Below are 21,011 nucleotides of genomic sequence, written 5' to 3'. Positions count from 1 at the left end.
ATCCCAAAACTCGTTTTCAAGGTGTTTTCGTTTTCGGTCAGTACATTGTATGAGAGCCATTAGCACCACCATCGGTATCAGCGCAATGGCGCAATGCCGCGCTGCGTTACCCAGCACTATTGTGGTTATCATAAGTTTGTTTAATAAGACATTTAATAAAAAACCAGTTGTTGATCAAAAAATTAAAAATTAACTTCTTAGTAAAGAGTTATTATATTTACATACACACGAAACTCTACAAGATCAAGCATACAAGGTATTGCTGGAGTGACAGCCCTTGGCCAGATATATACATACATAAATCTGGATCGTTCCGGTTATGTACACCCGACTGTCGTGGAAATGGTACCCCTCAGTCGTTAAGAATAGGGGTGTTAGTTTATNAAATGTGTTCCCACTTACAGGTTTTATGTCAATAGGAACGACTTCCTGTAAGTTCTGACTAAATCCTGTAAACCGGACTGCTATTGGAACAGACTAAAAAATTTTAGTAACTGTTTTAAATTCTATTTTGTATTGACTGGGTAATCTAACGACTAGTTTACAAATCTTGATAAAAACCCCAGGGCTCGAATAGTAACATCCGTGAACGTACTCATTTTGTTTCGAGAACCTGTATAAAAGTCAAAAGTTACTCAATAACTGTCTAGAAACAATAAAAACTTTAAATTTCCGACATCTGAAGCCGGGAAATCAGTTTTGGGAAAAAGTCGAACAGCTTAGTATCATTTCAAGCGGCAAGGAAGAATTATATTGCCAAGTTTAATTTTCTGCAGTTACGGAATCTTACGATTTTATAACACGATGACACGAAAGCAGATGATATAGACCTGGCTGCAAGTATACCTCGCCTACCCATTACTTTGTGAGACAAATTTAAGTTACAGTTTTATCACAAAAATAAAATTTGGAATCCTTTAGAAGCAATTAAATTATACATATGTACTTCCATTTTGAACCCGAAGTCCAGCATATCGCACACGATCTTCATAAGTGGCACAACTCAAACTTTGGCATTTTTGAAATTATGCACTAAAAATGTACACAGACCTTTTATTTACCTTTCAGCTAAAGCTGGAGCAAATTGTTGTTATAATTTGTTGAAAAGACCTAAGGTAAAGTCTTCGTTGTCCATGTGATTAGCATGTGCTAAGAAATAGTCTCGCATTTTCTGACGAACGTGTTGTTTTGGTTGTTGTAGCAGCATACAAAGGATTTTTGTGGAGTGTTGCTGGAGTGCCAGTCCTTGGCCAGATATAAATCTGGGTCGTACCGGTTACGTAGACCCGACTGTCGAGGGAACGTGTCATTTTGAGTTGTGTCACTTTTCAAGGCCGCGTGCGATATTTGTACATAATCTATAGCTGATCGCAGATATTAAACACCAGTACAAGTATGTATTATACTAACCGGTACAATAAAACTTAAAAAAAAAATATTTGGAATTAATGAAACAGCCTTTAGTATTTAAAATGTTTCAGGGTTTTACGCATTACAATTGTTTTAACTAAGTACCGCAAACTAACAACTTTCTAACCTTTTCCAACAACAAAACTATGCATAAATATGTTCATACAGCATCTGTATGTGCATATGTATGTACGTATGGACGTGTAATTCGTTTCTGAACATTTCAACTAATCATAAATAAAAATTACTGAATTGTGTGTGTATATATATTATTAAATATATTTTACTTATTAGTCCTTAATGTATAGATACACTATTCGATAACGACGCGTATTATAAAACGTACGGTCATCAATAACAAGAAAAAAATGCTTAGAGCTGATATAACAACTATAAGGGTTACACAATGTTTCCAATTCTTGTAATTAAGATACAAATATTTATTGTTGTGTAAATATTGCAAACTTAAATAATGAAACTATACTCTGGTTTATTCTTAATGGGCATACATATGTATGTACATACAAACATCTTTACTATTTTTGTTTTAAGAATATAGTATAATAAAAGAATTTTTAAGATGAAAGAAAGTTGTGCGCTTGAGTAAAAGTTTTAACAGTATATTTACCAGGGACCGTAAATAACAGTTACTTTTTTTCAACAGCTAAACTTGGCCAGATATTTTTAAGTCGAAAATAGAAGTCCTTTCCTAATAATAAACAAATCGCTTATCCAAATTAGACAAGTTTGGTATCAACTGAAGGAGGACCAAAATAGCTTTAAAAGTGAAATATTTAAACGAGGAAAGCCAGCAGAAAGCCAGCTATTGAAATATATAAATGAAATTGTCTTTTAATTATCATGGAACAAACCTTGGATCAGGTATATGTATTTCTTTTGTATCGTTAATTCTATTCAAAAGCTATTTAAGCTATTTATTGGTACCAAATTTGTTTAATTTGGATAAGCGGTTCGTTTACTATCCGGAAAGACTTTTATTTCGAACTTAAAAAATATCTGCCCAAGTTTAACTGTTCGAAAAAGATAACTGCTATTTACGGTCCCTGACATTTACGTTTATGGGCATACATATGTATGTATGTACGTATGCATGTATATCATACCATACAACTATATTGAGAAGTAAAGATAAAAGTTTTTTCTACTAATAACTTAGTTTATGCTATCGCTGCTAAAAAAAGCACATATGGACGGAACAGTTTCAGTGCATATAATACATCGTATATCTATAATTTTTGAAGTCAAGTAATTTTTTATGTCATAATAAATTTATCAGTTCGCCGATGCACCAAAGGAATTCTTTAATGAAGTCTCTGTTTACAAAAAAAAAAAATTAATGTGCATTTTCATCGTGATTATTTCAGTTTCGGTGACTTCGTGAGCCTATTAATAAAAGCCTCAGTGGATTTTATTTCTTAATAATTAGAATAATAACATTCAGTTTTCCTGGCTCGATTGTATATGAAAATGTGCAATTTTTTGTTATCATTTGCTAATAAAAGCCAAACTAAATATATATGTATGTATGTATACAATGCAAAGAAAAATAACGATAAGTTTTTGCATCGATCGATGCCCTTATGGTAGTTAAGAATGACCAACAATGTCCGAGGCTTTGATATGTCTATATTATTGAAAATCTTGCACTAATTTCCAAATTTATAAAAAAAATCCATCCATCAGAATAGAGCGCAATAAGACAGTATATCTTTGTAAGTATTGTTTTGCACTGCTATAACGTTGTTAAAGAAAAACTTGCCATTTTATTTCCATATGGAAGACCAAATACTACAGCTATCAACTATTTTTTTTTTCAACCATTGGATATACTTTGAATAATTTTTTTTTTATAATTATGTACATATAACGTTTTTGATTGGTTTGAAACTATTTTTTATGTATATGTAGTTTAAACACCTAAGCATTTTTTATACGCAGTCTTTTCGCATGTGTGCATTGATCAATTATAACTCAATGGTTTTTTTTTTGCCCTAGAGTCCTCAATATTTGACAGCAAGAAAACATTTACCTTAAATTATATTTGTTAAACGGTTCTCACACCTCTGTACTGTGCGTTTGTATTCGAACCTTTTTTACACTATTACTGCGATGCATAGGCGGTGAACTACCCGATCCTGAGAAGCCCGGATTTTGGATACCCAACGCAGGATCTCGAGGAGGACGCGGTTTCTTCAAGCTGGAACGGAGTGGTGAACGTGTTACTGATTCCATTGTCGAGCCGTTTGAAACGCTGGTCATAGTAGTAGACATGGATGCCACACTACCTCCATTACGTATACTGCTATAAGGCTTTCCAGATGCATCAGTGACAGAAACTCCTAAAATATAAATAAACATGCAAGTTATTTTAGCTTGCCAGATACAGTGTACGTTAAGCAGAGTCACCCAATCCGATTTCTAAGCTAGAGACAATAGCTAGGGGAGAAATTTGTCTACATGACTTTAGTAAACTTGTGAATCACTTTTCGCATTATTGAAGTACCACAACCCCTGCTAGAAATAGTCCTTTCATCAATTAGATAATAAAATTTGAATCTTTTCAGTTCCTATTGTGTTTAACATCAGAATGGTCTGAAAATTCTTAGTGTATAGAATGTGTCCGCAAATAAATTAGTGAGAGCGCTTCAGGCCGCTGATTCCATATTATCGATTTAGATGATGATCATATCACAGACGCGGACGTCGCAAATTTGTGTGCTGTTAAGTCATCATTAACTTTGGCTGTTTGGTTTTTACTGTAAAAGTGTTAGGGCTGTTAGCTTATCTATTAACGATTTAACTATAGTTTAAAATAGATACGTTTACGGCCCTTAATATGCTGAATTTGTTAAAAGGCCCGTCAAGTCGATTGACCGTGTATGTTCTTGTGGTGTATGTACCAGCTGCTGGTGCGACTTCAAAAACTAAGTATTTGAAATATTTATGATTGTACCAGCATGCTGGTGTCGTGAGTGGTGAAATTGGTTAAATTTTCTAAGTAAAAAGTATTTTGGCGGAAATTTCTTTCACTATATGAGTCAAAGCCGTGTTTGTGGAAAGATTAAGTTCACGATTAAGATTAAGTTCAGTTGTGAATNCTTGTGGTGTATGTACCAGCTGCTGGTGCGACTTCAAAAACTAAGTATTTGAAATATTTATGATTGTACCAGCATGCTGGTGTCGTGAGTGGTGAAATTAGCTCAATTTTCTAAGTAAAAAGTATTTTGGCGGAAATTTCTTTCACTATATGAGTCAAAGCCGTGTTTGTGGAAAGATTAAGTTCACGATTAAGATTAAGTTTAGTTGTGAATGAAAAAACAAAAACAATGTTTAACAAAATGGTAGAAAAATTATGAAATTTCGGCTCTATTCATTTCGATCTTTCCTCGACCTCATTTGTAAAGAAATAAATATTTTACCAGCATGCTAGTAAGTTAAACAAAAAAATCTCTCTCAGCTCTCTTGNACCTCATTTGTAAAGAAATAAATATTTTACCAGCATGCTAGTAAGTTAAAAAAAAAAAATCTCTCAGCTCTCTTGACCGGAAAATCTGCGATGACGTCATATTCATGTTACTCTCCCGAATTTCACATCAATCTTGAATTCTATCGGTCTTGGGTACAATCACTTGATGGAGCCAGCAAGCTGGTGTATGTTTCCCCTTTTATACAAAAAGGTTTTTGGTTGGATAAAATATTAGCTTTTTCCAGAGTTCATTGTTTTTCTATACCACTATTTATTGAAAATGTTTGCGTGTATACTTATATATGTATATGTAAGTAAAAAATTTTAGCTACCATTTTTAGCCACAACGACTTTTTTAGCTCTTTTTTAGCCCCTTTTTTAGAGGAATTTGGTTACCACTAAAAATGATTCGCGGCAACACTGCTGCGTATAGCTCTCGCTGTCAGACGCACAACAGACGAATTCTCCTACCAACCTCTTTTCTGTTTGACATAATCTTCGGTACTGTCGATTATCCAATACTATTAGGTAAAAATAATTTCAGCGTTCCTTGCAGAATGTTACGACAATTTGATGGTATTTTATGTTGTCATCAGTAAGACTGTATATATATTTTATGCCCCGGTTAATAGAACTCTCGTTGAATTGAATAAGCTCTTTGCTTCTTGAGACCTTGACCTCTCAGCCACTAAACCTTGGTTTTAATTCCCACGTACAATCATTATTGAGTAAAAATCGTGCCCTTTAACACCTGCTATTATGTATTGTAATAATATTACTTTTAACTTTACCTATGCTGCTTAGTCTGTAAGAATTGCAAATTCATAGACAAAGCGAAAAAAATAAATAAATATCAATCTGCAGTTGTAAAAATTTGTCTATCTCTTTGTACCCATGGTGGAATAATACAAGGTGTTGGATATTGACAGCGTTCTCGCTCTAATCCGCCATCTTGGCTCCCTTAGCATATCGGTGTTTCCCTCTTGAAAAAACTACATTTTATCGCCTTTAAAAAAGTACTAAACTACCTCATTCCCTATTCCAAAACTGATTTGCAATCACTGAACAATTCTTTGACATTTACTCTATTCTTATCGTTGGCAACTGAAAATTAAATTAGAAATTTCAACATTAATTCGGCAAAAAAACATCGGTTTAGAGTAGAGAGATTTGTAGTTATTTTGGTCGGTGCTTCCTTCCGCTGCAATTCCGTCTGTGGTTCACTGCCACTGGCCTTGCTTTTTCAACGATATAACTGTTTTCTTGGTAAGTTTAGATGGAAGATTTAAACAAGAACTACGTATTTAACTATGCATCTATTCCCCAGTGATTTTTGCTGCTGCAATCCCGTCTGTGGTTCACTGCCACTGGCCCTGCTTTTCCAACGATATAACTGTTTTTTTGGTAACTTCTACCGCTAAGACTTTGTTGCTTTTTCCCTTTTCCCTAAAAACATAATAGTGCTACAAAGCTCAATAACAATATGGAAACAAATGTTAATAAGCCACAATAATATTGACAATAAATAAGATTTCACTACGATTGAATTTTCTATTAGTAACAGGGTAGTTATAGTGAATGTTTTATTCGATAACTAAAACTATATTTGATGTTTGTAGCGATAAAAATATGCCTAAATCAGCCAAATACCCTATGTGGGTCGGCTGAATCAGTAAAACGTGACAGTAGTTGACTTTTGAGGTTAATATATCGGTCTTGAGTTGGTAAGGTTTTTAAAACATCCGCAGCTTCCTTTAAAGCATCGCTGCTAATTGCTGAGAGGACCAGATTATATTTACCGACATAAGATGTGGTCTTGTACGACTGAAAGGTGGCCTCAATTTGTAGAAACCATTTGTCTGGCATCTCAGTTCAGAACGGTCGCAGCTTGCATTGCGATGCAAGCTCCACATCTTTAGTTGGCATTTTGTTCGATGAAATATTCTCCCCATCCGTCGATGCGCCCTTTTGTCGATTCCGTCATGTAACGACTCGGGGTCACCACTAATTTTTTGGTTTTGGAAGTTTGACTATAATTATAGGACATTGTGTTTAATAAACTAAATTACCATTTATTGCATAAGTACTACGTTTATATACTACTTTCGCGAATTTAGCTTATCATAATATACCGTTTGTAACATTAATGAAATTTATATGAAAAATAGTACCAAATTTCGAACTACTTCGCAAAGCGGGCTTTTTTTCTTCCCGTTTCTCTCGTGCTTCCATATTACAACCTTTTGTAAGGGAGCTGTCGACATGAGCTGTCACTACGTACAACACCTTGTATAATTCCACCATGTTTGTACCTATTTTTTCACAAATTTTATTTTCACTTCGGCAAAATGACGATTAGCAGTTTTCAAACCAGGAATTGCGTCACCCTGATTTGGGTCGAAAGTGTTTCATTTCTGAAATCATGAAAATAAATTTCTTCCCTTGTCATTGTCTCTAGCTTCAAAATCGACTTTGATGTACCTGCTTAATGTACATACATACATATATTCAAATTTAATTCCAAAAAGTCTACCATTTCTTGAGCGTGGTTCTTTGTAGCCAGGATTGTTATATGTCGTTGCGCTGGCCGGTGATGTTGCGTCCACAATCATAGTGGGGTCTCCGCCTGCGACGTGAAAAAAGAACATCGTAGAGTGCAACAAGAAAAAGTCCAATCGTTAAAACTATAACCACAATCTGAAAAATACGTTTTGTTTTTTTTATTTCAGCAGAGATGTAATTGCCTTTTTACAAATGAAAGTTAATTTAAAATTAAAACTCAGTGCAGTATGTATAAAGGCCTTAAAACTTGAGCTCGCTCAGTTATAGAAAGTACGAGAATCGGAAATGTTTTAATGAATTGTTGCAAACACACTTTAAGTTTGATACTTTTGACCCAGATTTTAAGTTCTTTGGGCGGGTTGTTAAATAATGATTTGTTAAATCCTCGTGGCCTTGTGAGACTGCCAAAAATTTTTTTTTTATACATACTCATTTACTTTAATAGTGTCATAACTCAAAAAAGCAACACTCGAAGTAAGCGGCTTCAAGGTTTTGAATTTGCCTACATACGTATACTCCCATAGTAAAAATGTATACGTATTTTGTTCTAGGGAGATACAGGGTGTGTTCGAGCTAGGTAATAATTACCTCAATATTGCAGCCTTGTTGCTTTCTTGTTGCTCAACACTGAAATTTTTCTGCAGTACTACAGAAATTGCGCAGTAAAAATGTTTATGTTGCTTTTGATTTTCCAGTGATGAGCAACTGATTCGTCAAAATTTCGTTCCTCGAACGCTTGATGTTGGCAGAACCACACTGCCGCATTAATTGCAGCTCGAATACACCCGCAATGGAATTGAGGTAGCGGTAATTTCTGCATACTTAACTCAATTTTTGTATTTTTTGAATTATGAAACTATTGAAGGAAATGGGCGATATGTACTACATACATATATACAATATTTATATGTAAATACAAAAAAAAAATTAGCTGCCGTACATTTTTTAAATGTTTGCCTTACACCTGCTTCGAATTGTAGAGGCCACATCTACACGCACGGCGTACTTACCTGCAAATAAAATGATATACCACGAGATATTCTAAATCCATATTTTTCCGACTCATCGATTTGCAGGGCGAACATTATTGTTGCAATTGTCGCCAACAAACCTGTAAACAAAATTTCTGAAATACATATTCTCTAAAAGAAGGGTTATCCACTTACATGAAATCAGCGCCAAGATCATCTTAAATATCACCAATGTTGTGTATCGCATTACAACTTTTTCTCGAGAAGATATCATCGCTATTTGTATTATTGATAAAATGCAGAAGATTCCTAAAGTCGCCGAGCTCATTATGGCTAATAACCCACTTACATTGGCGGCAGCTGAAGAGAAACAGAATAGAGTGTGATTTTGCATTCCTTCTCCAATAGGACTTATACTGCAAATACTCACTGGAAAGTCGAAATTTCGAAACATCGTTGCCACATTTTTCTCGATTATATGTTAACTGCTTGCAAACCTTAAAAGGGCCAAAATAACCCCGATCGAAGTCATAGCCACCTGTAAAGCGTTAATATATGATTAATATGTTACAAAGCTATCAAAAAAAACTGTTAATAATTACCTGTCGGACTGTCATAATAACCCCAAATAGGTATTCCCACTGCTGCCGAGGCTAATGCAAAGCACAAAAATCCCAAACAAGTTACTCCAGCAGCGTAAAGGACATTTCGTGATTTGGCCATCTTTTAGGCATCTGCATAGTTCTATATATACACACAGTCATAGGTAGTATGTATGTGATTTTTTGTGATATTTTTTCAAGCTTGCAGCGACCTTCAAAATTAAACGCAATCCTTTGAAAATCAACGAAACGTTGCGAATATCAAGAGAGAGTCAAAAAGATGAGTGATAGATAGATAAGTCATGTAAAAATAATATTCAAAATAATATTCTACAACTTCGATGGTTGGTGTGTGCTAGCCATCGAACTCGAGACCTAAACAATAACAGTAGCTCGCGAAAAAATAAATGGTGACGAAAGCCTAATCTCCGAAGTGTAAAGTGTAAAGTGTAAAAAACCTTGTGTGTAGCTTATTCGGTAAGACTTAGAGTTTTCAAAAATTATTATAACCAGTACCGAATTTGGGGCAAACATGCAAATACTATTTACTTTTAACATTACATGCTCTAGGCAACTACTATTCAATAGGACTCATCTTTCTGTAGTGTTATGTGTGTACGCATGTATACATAGATATCTGCATATGTTTCCCAAGCCGTGAGCAATGTTGTCGTTTTCGCCAAAGATTTTAGGGCTAACCGAATGAATTTCACGGTCTTCAACTAAGTCTGTAGTTGAAAGGTGTTTAAGAGCCAATAATACAACAATGCCTTAACTCAAAATATTATAGAAACTCATTGAAAATCACAACCGGAAGGAAATTTTTATTTACGCTCTTAACGGTTGTTTTTTTTTTTAACCTGGTTATTGGTATTTCATTAATATACCTTTGTTATGGCTTACCCTATTTTTGTGTTAGGTATTTACCATGGCAACATTCTTACAGACACATATATAGAAACATTTCGAATAGCTTACAAAAGACGGCACTACCAAGCATACATATGTACACATGTACATGCATAGATATATAGAGCATAATATGTACAAATATATAGTAGTATCGTTACCTTAATATAGAAAGGCCCTATCTAAAATTGTTGGTTCTTTACAGGGTAGATAAAACTATGAAATATAAAGATTCGGTTTATAACATAGAAACTACCTTTTTGATTAGTAATGATATAATTTCTAGGTACATTCTGTTCAAAAGAAAATTAGTTCCACCTTTCTATATTAAGAGTAACGATGTCTAGATATGTACTGATTTTTGTACAATAACCTTTAAATCCTAAAAAATAAAACTCTCTATATACATAACAACCACTCCCTGAGCTAAAGTATTTTTCCAAGACAAATTCTAAAAAAAAAAAATTTGCCCGAACCTAGCGATCGCCTTTTTAACCCACTTCCAAAAAAGGAGGAGGTTATCAGTTCGTCGGAATATTTTTTTTTTTATGTATGTTACCGCATAACTTTGGACCACGTCAACAGATTTCGATAATTCGGAAAGGTAGTGTCTCAGAGGTGGTCCCATACTAATCTGGTTAAGATCCGATCAGTGGATATGAGATATATATATATAAATTTTTTTTTATATGAGAGTTGAAGTCGGTTTTTTTTGCTAAAAATTAATTGTTACATTACGGTAATACCTGCATTCGGAAAAATTTTGTTTATTCTAAATAGTTCACTGGAATAAACACAATACTACATTAGGAGAAGTTGAATGATTTTTGGTGAGCTTTAATTACTGGCAGTAGGGTGTTACGACGTTACGGTGTTAAGAACTGAGATGTGATTGAGAAGGCACTAGATCGGGGTACTTTGAGATAAATGAGACTAGAACATCGATTTTTCATACTTTAAGATCCAACTGTATATGCCGAATACATAACGAAACAAATTTAAAAAGGCCATAAAATTTTTTTTCAAATTGCCTTGCAAAAATACTTTATACTCAGGGGTGTAGGCGAACTTTTTTTGTTTGCTTGTCAGGTGGCACGGTATAATGTACATGCATACATATGTACATGTCACACATGATATTCACAAGTGACACAACTTGAAAATACACGTTCGTCAGAAAATGCGAAAAATTATTTCTTATGACATGGTAATCATAAGGGCAAGGAAGACTTTACCCTAGGGTTTTTTCAACAAATTATAACAAAATTTTGCTCCAGCTTTTGCTGAAAGTAAAATAAAAGCTCTGTGTACATTTTAAGTGCATAATTTCAAAAATGACAAATTTTGAGTTGTGCCACTTTTGAGGATCGTGCTCGATATTTACATATATACCTAGCTGAAAGAGAGCGGCTGCATACAGTTGCAAACTGAATCAATAATGAAATGATCCCATACATACATACATACATATTTATTAGGGTGATTGACTCGGTTTTTCCAAACCAGATTCCTCGGTTTTCTTTTTTTTTTTAAATCTAGATTTAGAGACCTAAATTCAAAGCCATTTACATCTTCAAAAATACAAGGTATATTAGCCGTTTAGAACAGCTTTGTAAACATTTCCTATGCCAGTTTAAAAATTTTTGATTCCCCTGTAAAATTTCGATTTTGTCGAATAGGGCCTTTTCATTGATAGTGACGATATGTATGTATGTCAAATGTACTTATGGATTTTTACTTGACTACATGCTTACATACATCCATATGTAAATGGTTTTAGGTTAAGTGTTCTCATATAGTTATGTATACATACTACGTACATTCGTACCTGTGTATGTATGTATATAGTATGTACATATGCTGCAATCACAACATTTAGGTATATTCTGGCTGTTTATAAGGTTCTAATGTCATATACATAGGTATGTATGTTTTTTGTAGTTGCGAAAAGTAATTTCCTGCCCGCAAAATCGTTGCGACAACTTAAGAATACTTCGTATTTTTTTTGGTAATTAAATTTATTTAAATCTGGACACTGATTAATCGCGTTAAAACTCCAAAAAGTGACCCTTTGACATGAGCAGCAAATCTAACCCAACCATCTCTGAATAACTAAGAACGCAGATTTACAATTCTATCTAGCCAAAACTTCAACTTCAGGTCGACAAGCGCGTTCATCATCCTACTGCAATAAAACTTGATTAACAACTATTTAGACCAAAAGGAAAATTCGATTTGCCTATTGATGTTCGCAAAATAAATAAATTCCCCCAATGTTCTCGGACACCCTAATACTGTAGGTACTGTGACAGTGTACCTGTGGGAATTTCTTAATTGCTTTATGTCACGATATTCATACATGGCNAAAGTCTTAGTGAAAAATGGCGTCAAAAGAATATAATTATGGTACTGCTACATTATGATGCGTATGACTTCGTTGTAGAGTAGTATCTATGTATGTACATTAGAATACATAAAAAATAAAAAATAAATCCTGAAATGCGACCGCAGTCTAGCTCAGATTTTAGTATTTGGTATAATATTGATCCTCCACGAATCTCCCCTCTCTACGATAAACCTAAGAGATCGGGTATCGAGTGCTTATTTTTTCCATAGGAATATTACGTAAGAAAATGAGTTATTCTCTTCTGAGGTCAATATCATTTCCTAGGATTAATCAAAACGCTCGAAACTATAAGAATACATACATTGGTAATCCTTAAAAAAAAATTGGGAATTTAAGGAATCTGAGTCAGGATTCTATGGCTGATTGTATTTCTACCATGAAACAGCTTACCACAAAAAACTATCTGACATTTGGAGGCGTTGTAAAGATCTAGCGCCAGATACATACATATGTACATAGATACATACGTATATAGTATATTTATTTTTGTATGAAAGTATGTACTTTCCTCGGTTTTGCACATCACTGACGTCATCAATATCCATAAATAACCATACCAACTCGATATTGTTTTCTTACAAAGGTAGTGTGCGGTTGGTTTCAAATATATATGTATGTACATATGTATGTAAGTATGCGGGCATGTACTTTGTAGGTATCAGCAAGGCGTGTTGCATTTTTAACCTTTGATATGTCCAGAAATATGGTGACAAGGCCTAGTTTTTGTTAGAGGCCTTTTTGGGGAGCATATGGGTTTGTGCATAAATGTGTGTGAGCATACGTGCATACATCAATATGTAGTATGTGTAGAAAACACTTTTAAGGAATCACAAGTTCCTGAAAAAGGACAATACAATACAAGGTTGAAGTGAAACATAAAACCATTTTTGGCGTTAACCACTATGAACACACAAGTTAGCATTTTGTAATATTTTCAATAATATTTGAGTACCCAAGCTAAATTTACATATCTATTATATATAGATATGGGCGTTACATTACGCTTGAATGAAAAAAAAAGTTAAAAAAAAAATGAAAGCTAAAATTTAAAAAAGGTTTTTCTGGATTTGAACAGCACTTAAATGGCCCCTTATTCAGCAAAAAAAAATAAAACTTTTGTGGTAGCGATTTAACGATATTAGTATCTGAACATATACGCTGGCGTGACATTACAAAAAATAGAAGTGGATTTGGACTTGGGTTAAAAAATTGGAAAATTCTGCGAATTGGGCAAGACTATTTCTATAAAAGTTTTTGTAGTAATATTTAAAAAGTTTTAAGGTTAATTTTCCAAGTTTTTAAATATAAAAATCTTTTCTGCTTTTTGTTTAATCAGCTGAAGTAACTGGGGTCACGTTACATTACTAAAATTAACATTGAAAAGATTTCATGTCATGATAACCATGTCACAAAATATATTCCGAATGGAGACCGCCTATTTCTCATGGGCTGCACTATATGTATGTCAGCGCTTATTGTTTGCCAATCTATTGCAGGCAATTCTATAGTTTGACAGCCATATTTCCAATTGAAAGTAAGCGTGCTGGTGATCACATCGATAAAATTGCAATATTAAATCAAAATAAAAATATGTTCCCTATCGGATTATTTATGATTAGTGTTTTAGGAAACAATTCAGCAAGTTTTTAAAAGATTTAAATGTTTTTAAACATCGAAATTGAGAGAATGTTGTCTGGTGGCGTCATGCCCACACACAAAAACTTGCAATCAAATTGCTCGTCAAAATGACAGTTGGTAGGCCATCGGTGCTTGCCTGTGGAGTTCTGCGGTAACGCGACCATTTTTGGCCGAAATGTTTCTGCTTACATAACCAGTATACATAGTATATTATGAAAAGCAGCCAAATCGGCCTATAAATAAGTTAGATATAGGACTTTTAGTTTTTTCGCGGTAGACTTTTCGCTGGAAACGCCCATATGTATATGTATGTATGTATAAATAATTTTTGGAACGCAAATGGTAAGTTTGCAGAACTCTATTCCTAACTTCGTCAATGACTATCCATGTTGGTTGGATTGTGCTTTTAAGCCATACTAAACAAAAAAAGAAAATAGCGTGTCAGTAGGCAAACATCAAAAACGTCGTGTGATAACCATCAAATAGTATATACATATGTACATAATATGTATACATATGTAGATAGTATGTGTTACATAAGTATGTACATACGTAATGAGTCTTTGACATAATTAAACTAACAAATTCCTACAAGGTGTATGTACATGCGTACACATGCAAATATAATGAAAAACCACGGTGACCTACATATATTTCTGAACAGCTATTCAGTACGTACTAATAACAACTCACAAACATTTGTTTAGGATGCTTAATAAAACCAATTTAACAGAGGAAATAAATACATACATACGTACAAAGAAAATAAATTGAAAAGGAAAGTCGATTTTTCCAAATTAATTTGCCAACTATAAGTGTAAATATTAATATTAAAGCGTTTAGTTTCACAAATCACAACGCAATATTCAAATAAGTGTACATACATGAATACATAATACTGTAGCAAAGATACCTAAATACATATTTACGCATTTGCATTTATGTATGGTTCATATTATAGATAGAAAACAAGCATTCGGACGTACATATGTACGTATGTATATACATATGTATCTACATATATGAAACCATAAAAATTTCAATTGCATATGTTAAGCATTCGATCTTTTCCGACTAGGCCTGTTTAACTTATGGTATACGTTCACGCATTTTCGTCAATAAACATATGAGCTTTTCCATTTCAATTAAACCAAATTAATTTTTTTAACTGGATTTTTTTCGCTATAAAACATATGTATTTTATCTAACATATTAGACTTCTGAGGAGAACCTAAAGATGACGGTATATGTAACGTGACCTGACATTAAAAAAAAAAATCAATTATTTTCCCATTGACCAGGCCGGAATTGCTAAATTAACCTTTGATAGCAAATTATTTTGATAACAAATTATTAAATCTATAAATGTACATACATTTAGCACAATGGGAAGGGAACAATACAATAACTTATGAATCGCCTTTTCTTGAAAGGATCACTTAAAAAAGTGGTTGTTTCTTTAAGTTACATAAGTTACATCCTGGATGCCTTTGCAAAACCGCCTATCTTCCGGCACTCAATTTTTACAGAAGAGTGAAAAAATGTCTTTTCTTTGAAGGCCTTGACTTGATAGGCGATATTTTCTCCAGCTATTATTTTATTAATCTGTTTTTTTTAATAACGATCTTAGGATTTTTATGTATAAATCTCGATGACTGGAGTTTAGGGTTACCAAATATCATTTTTGCCACAATGGCATTTTAGGCGGTTTTGTAACTGCTGGATGGGTGGTTTTGCAAAGGCATCGACGATATCAAATAAGAAGTCGTCTATTGCCGCCTTATCCGCAAAGCGAAAAAACTCGGGTACTTTTATACTTTTCAAGAGGCAAATCAGTAAACTTACGTAGACATGTATACACAGAGACATAAGCATATAAACATAGTATGCTTGTAAATAAAATGCAAGTTATTGTGTGTAAATACATATTTATATATAGTTTCGTATGCATACATAATACATAAGCACGTATCATAGCATGCCAGTAAGAAATATGAATTTGAATACACATGTACTTACATATACATACATATGTATGTATAAGTATTTACATACATAGTAAGTAAAGGTAAATGCGGAATTGGGACGGAAAATATACGAGAATAAAGCTTAAGTGAGCGGCTCAGTGTGCGGAGATGGCTACATAAATATGTATGTATGTATGTAAGTATAAGCTGGCTCTAACTTTTAGCCGTCTCGCTTACCAATCCAGTCCCTTCTCTTTATGCACTCTTTCTTCGTTTTGTTATTCCCCTTTGCTAACCTGTTGATTGTTTCAATTATTCCACCCGTATTCGATGAAATTGTTCATTACAAAAAAGATAAATTATTAAATTATTATTTCGGAGCTCATCTCAGAAGTATCTCAGAAATATCTCAGTGCTTAAACTGTGAAAATTCGCTAAAGATAATTTGCGAAGAATAATAATGTGGCTATCTAAATATGTATGTATGTACATAACTCAATTGTAATTAAATGACCGTAGGCATTAATGATATGCCTTTGCAAATGTACATAGGTATGTTCAAATGTATACGTGCACGTATGTACGTAGGTGAATGGTGTGAAATTATACCTATCTCTCATTAAAATTTTTATACGGGAATACGCCCCTATATGGTGTGTTTGCATTCAAACTCATTCCGTTTGATTTGACGTTTGGAACAAAAGCTTGACTCTAAGGGCTATTTTCTCATGTAACCTGTAACTTTAAAGCTCACTTTATATTTAAAGGTTGTATTAAAATTTATGATTGTGTCTAAAGTAAAGCATTTTATTATCATTTTTAAATTGATTTTTATCCAAGAAACATACATACGTCAAAAACCGATAAGAGAAATGCTTAACTTTATACATAGCTTTATTTTCAATCCAACCTTTAAATATAAAGTGAGCTTTAAGGTTAAAAGTTACTTCAGAAAACGGCCCTAAATATTATAAACTCAGAGAACGGAAATAGAAACTAGAAGCCGCGATCGCAGTTAAATTAACTGTTCTCTTGCTCTTTTGCATTTCGAAAGTACGTAAACACTACACGCCTACATATGTATGTACATATGTACAATGTATGATTATTCGTATATGCATGTGCATGTATGTATGTATGTACATTTTCACTAGGTATTTATGTACAGCTGTATATCAGGTGGGTCCTTATGTATTTGATGTACATATGTATATATGCATGTATATATGTAATTAGTATATGTAAGTGTGTACATTGTGTATGTGTTTTGTTTGCCGCCTTTGTATGTGTGGTTACGCAAAATCTGAACTAGACTTGAACGAGTACCGTCATGAGACTCGAGAAGGCGATCAAGCCCACGTCTAATCTTCATACTCTACGTTGTACACATCTAGCGCTTGAATTTGCATTTAGCTACGTGTGCAGGTAAATTCTGAGATTGCAATTTCCCTGCAATGCAAATACAATTGTATACTTGTTATACATTATGAATGTAGGCTCCAATGGCTTCCAGCGTCGAAGTAGACTGAGAGTAACCCTACAAGACAGCTGAGTATCATATGAGTACTCATATTATCATTACTCCTAATCACAAAAGTGCTTATCAAAGTNTCAATATGAATGTAGGCTCCAATGGCTTCCAGCGTCGAAGTAGACTGAGAGTAACTTACTCAACCATTTATTAACTCACCAGATCACTTAATCATTACAGTAGGTACGATGGCGTTTCGCAGCTCTAATTTATGCAATTTGATCATACTTTTTCTGTCAGTGACTTCGGTTGATACGTTAGCGAACTTATTTTCAAAATGTGTATATGATAAGATATTTTTATTCGCTACTGCATTTAACATATTTAACACGATCAATAAGAATTTTTTTCGAACAAGATAGGCTATTTATCCGAGAAAGCCGGTTTTTAGTCAACGCCACCGTTTGTTCTGCTTGCAAACGTTTGTGAAGAAACAAATAAAAAAAAAGCGTTGTAAAAATATATTAAACGATAGATATGTCGAGATATTTTTCCATTCACAACTCCAGTTCCTGAAGGCGTACTTTATATGATTTGGAAACTTATTTCGAAGAACATTTATGTATTTCGTGCATTCGCGTTTATGCTATTGGCATAATTCTCAACTATCACATCAAATATATGTAAATATTTTATTTTTTATTTTTTTTTTCGTCAAGGTATACATATAAACGTATGTATGCACGCCATCCGCAAAAAATCAACGCACTAAGCCAGCAATCAATAAGCAACTGAGTAAGGCTAAATTTTCTAAAACTTTGTTCGTTGCTATTTGCAGCTTGTTTACGGAAAGGGGAAACGAAACGAGAATAGTACACGCAACTAATTCAAGTTTATTATTCAAGTTTACAGCTAAAGCTAATGTGTAGTTCACCACGTGGGGAATTCCAAGTGAAAGCTTTTTCGTCTTTCACATGGCTGTGAGATTCCAGTAAAGTTTACTAAGCAGATACGTAATGAAAAATGTTTGTATATATGTATGTACATTAGGACGGGCCAATTTTTTTTTTTTAATATGCGCGTATGGGTCTAAAATTAATTTGGAGTTTGTCAAATTGCGAAAATAGGTTTCGAAGAAAATGGGAAAAGTTTCATTGTTGTGCCCTCTGGTGGAAGTTTTAAGAAAAAGATAAGTGCCGAAATGTCTTCTTCATAGCAAAAAAAACCCCTTATACCATGTGTTTATACAAAATTTGAGCACTTCTTTACGACACTGCAGCAAAATGCAATTTGGCAAACTCCAAATTGATTTTAGTCTTATGGTTTCTTCGGCAAATTTGCTTAGAATCTTACGTAGAATCCTTTTGTGCTATAGGCGCATGGTCGAAAAAATCTCCTATACAAAGTGACCTGCCCTAATGTACATACAGTGGCACTCACGTAAATAGCACATTTTTGTTTATTCATGATGTTTTATGTGATAAATTTTGTTCGTTAATTTTTTTATGAAAATATATAAGATTCTTTAGCTTTAAAATGACGTTAAGATGAAGTCTCTACGATGAGCAGAACCCGAGATATAACTATTTGAAGAAGTACATGATTAGTCAGAATCACGAAAAAATTAAAACTTTGACAGATCATATCTCTAAAGGAAAAAAAGAAAAAAAAATCCTGGAACACGTGTTAGCTTATTTCATGTATAGACCCCACAAAAAAAATTTGGAGCGAATCGGAGACTTGACATAATCCGTCGGACTTAAAAAAGAATGGCTCCTATGCTAAACAATCATTTATGCGTTGTAAATTATTACCGCTTCCAATAACAATTGCTGGAGTTGAACAATATATTATGGAATTTTGATTAAAAATACAAATTCAACCTTATTATGGGTTTCGCTTTCCTCGAACTGTTTCACTTATCACTCTTTGTTTAGATAGATTGATTGATAGATAAGATAAGATAAGACAAGGACCCCTATCTAAAGTGATAAAGGGGTAAATTGCTTTAATTTATCAGTTTAGCCGCATTTTTACATGAACGCACTTTGGTAAATAATTGCATAAAACTGTTTATTATTTAACTTATATGGCTAGTTACGTTTAATTCTTACCTCGTACATTTTATTCATTTGCTTTTTATTTGTTCGTAGCAAAAGTGTTCACCTGGCAACCTGCCAGAGTAGAATTTTGCTGAAATGTATGCCTTTATCCAGCAAAATCGTTTGATAAAGTGATAAACTTTGGTTAAATAGATTTCCATGCAAAGTTTGACAGTTCATTTGTCAAAATGATAAATTTATCATTTTGTCAAGTTTATCAGCAGTTTATCACTTTTCATGAACACCCCTATAGCAAATTCTATACCATAAACCATGTACATATGTCGAAGTTTCAAAATTTGTGCACAATTCAGAAAAACTTAACAAATTCCAAAAAAAATTAAAAATGTTATCAAAATGTTCACCTTTTTGTTAAGAATTTTCAGAAAATTACTGGGTGTGGAGTTTTTTAGTAATTTTCAATTCAATTTTAGTAAAATAATAAGTAGGATTATGAAAAATCCCGTTGATTTTGGAAATTTCTCTTGTGTCGAGGGTGTTGTGCATTTTCTTCCATATAACGCATGAACAAAATCTATTTTTATATGGAATTTCCTCCTTATAGTTACACTTCCTACATCTTTTGTACTTCTATAAGACTTCATTTAAACTCATGTGCTGCTAGCTGACAATGCTCTGTTAGGAATCCTATCAGAAGTTTCGAGTCCATTCTTTTAGTGGCTGCAGCGCTACTTGCTACTAAGTTCACAAGATATCGGACCGTAATATTTTTTGGCAGACTTCCTTTGACCTTAATAACATTTTAGGCTATATTTTTTCTCAGTCTTAACATTTTCATGTGGCGAACTCCACAATTTTTTGCCACTTTTCCTACGGTCTCGCGTTTCCGCAGTAAATGTATTATTTACATTTATATTTCCTGATTAACCATATTATTTACTGGTAATTACTTCTTGAATAAATTACAATACAGAAAAAAGTTATCTGACTTCCAACTAATGAAAAGATAACTGTAAAATGCAAAACTGAGAGTGAGTGCAAAACTGTGACATTTGCCTTAATTTACATTTTTGCCTGCTGGTTTTATTATTGTTGTTGGATTGACTTCAAATCTATGTGAGAAAACGAGTAGGGGTGTACCAATGAGAATATACAACAAAAGTATGAGAGTCGTTAGAACTTGGAAAGATAGCGGTGGCTGAATTGAAAATTGTTACACCATGTTACAGTTTTGCTCGTCACTGTAAATGCATATGTATGTATATGCATATATTGTGTCTTTCAAGCGATCCCTATGGTGCTGCCATTTTAATTTAAGACTGCTTTTAAGAGCGAAATACACCACACAAGCGGTTTGACAAACCAAGCGAAATTTCCCTTTGCTTCAAGCCATTTGTGCTGTGTATGGGGGTGTTTGAAGGTTTGATCAAACCTTCAAACACCCCCATACACAGCACAAATGGCTTGAAGCAAAGGGAAATTTCGCTTGGTTTGTCAAACCGCTTGTGTGGTGTATTTCGCTCT

General features: G+C 33.6%; 2 protein-coding genes and 1 long non-coding RNA gene across 4 annotated transcripts in view; 1 reads left to right on the top strand and 2 right to left on the bottom strand.

Moving 5' to 3' along the window:
- Window positions 1-168: 168 nt before the first annotated feature.
- The window catches only part of LOC108373144 (aldose reductase-like), a 29,990-nt gene continuing 9,147 nt past the window's right edge, over window positions 169-21,011 (top strand). Inside the window, exon 1 of one of the 2 annotated variants that reach the window (XM_017628995.1) lies at window positions 169-256. The gene's annotated coding sequence lies outside the window, so the exon portion shown is untranslated. The remainder of the gene's footprint in view (window positions 257-21,011) is intronic. The other variant, XM_017628994.1, reaches the window with a different exon arrangement.
- Window positions 504-11,003, bottom strand: LOC108373146 (uncharacterized). Its single transcript, XR_001848934.1, has 3 exons — window positions 10,675-11,003; window positions 10,232-10,440; window positions 504-536 (listed from the first exon to the last, which is right to left on the bottom strand). It is a non-coding gene; the product is annotated as an uncharacterized LOC108373146 (long non-coding RNA).
- Window positions 1,663-18,209, bottom strand: LOC108373145 (uncharacterized). Its single transcript, XM_017628996.1, is given in 8 exon segments — window positions 1,663-3,770; window positions 7,431-7,528; window positions 7,530-7,594; window positions 8,470-8,570; window positions 8,626-8,790; window positions 8,861-8,968; window positions 9,033-9,264; window positions 17,644-18,209. Coding segments are annotated over 7 exon segments (942 nt in total). The 5' UTR covers window positions 9,154-9,264; window positions 17,644-18,209; the 3' UTR covers window positions 1,663-3,486.

This window comes from Rhagoletis zephyria, unplaced genomic scaffold, assembly GCF_001687245.7.
Source record: "Rhagoletis zephyria isolate East Lansing unplaced genomic scaffold, Rhagoletis_zephyria_1.1 Rzeph_scaffold_06419, whole genome shotgun sequence".
NCBI lineage: Eukaryota > Metazoa > Arthropoda > Insecta > Diptera > Tephritidae > Rhagoletis > Rhagoletis zephyria.
This window is presented reverse-complemented; position numbering and strand designations above follow the sequence as displayed.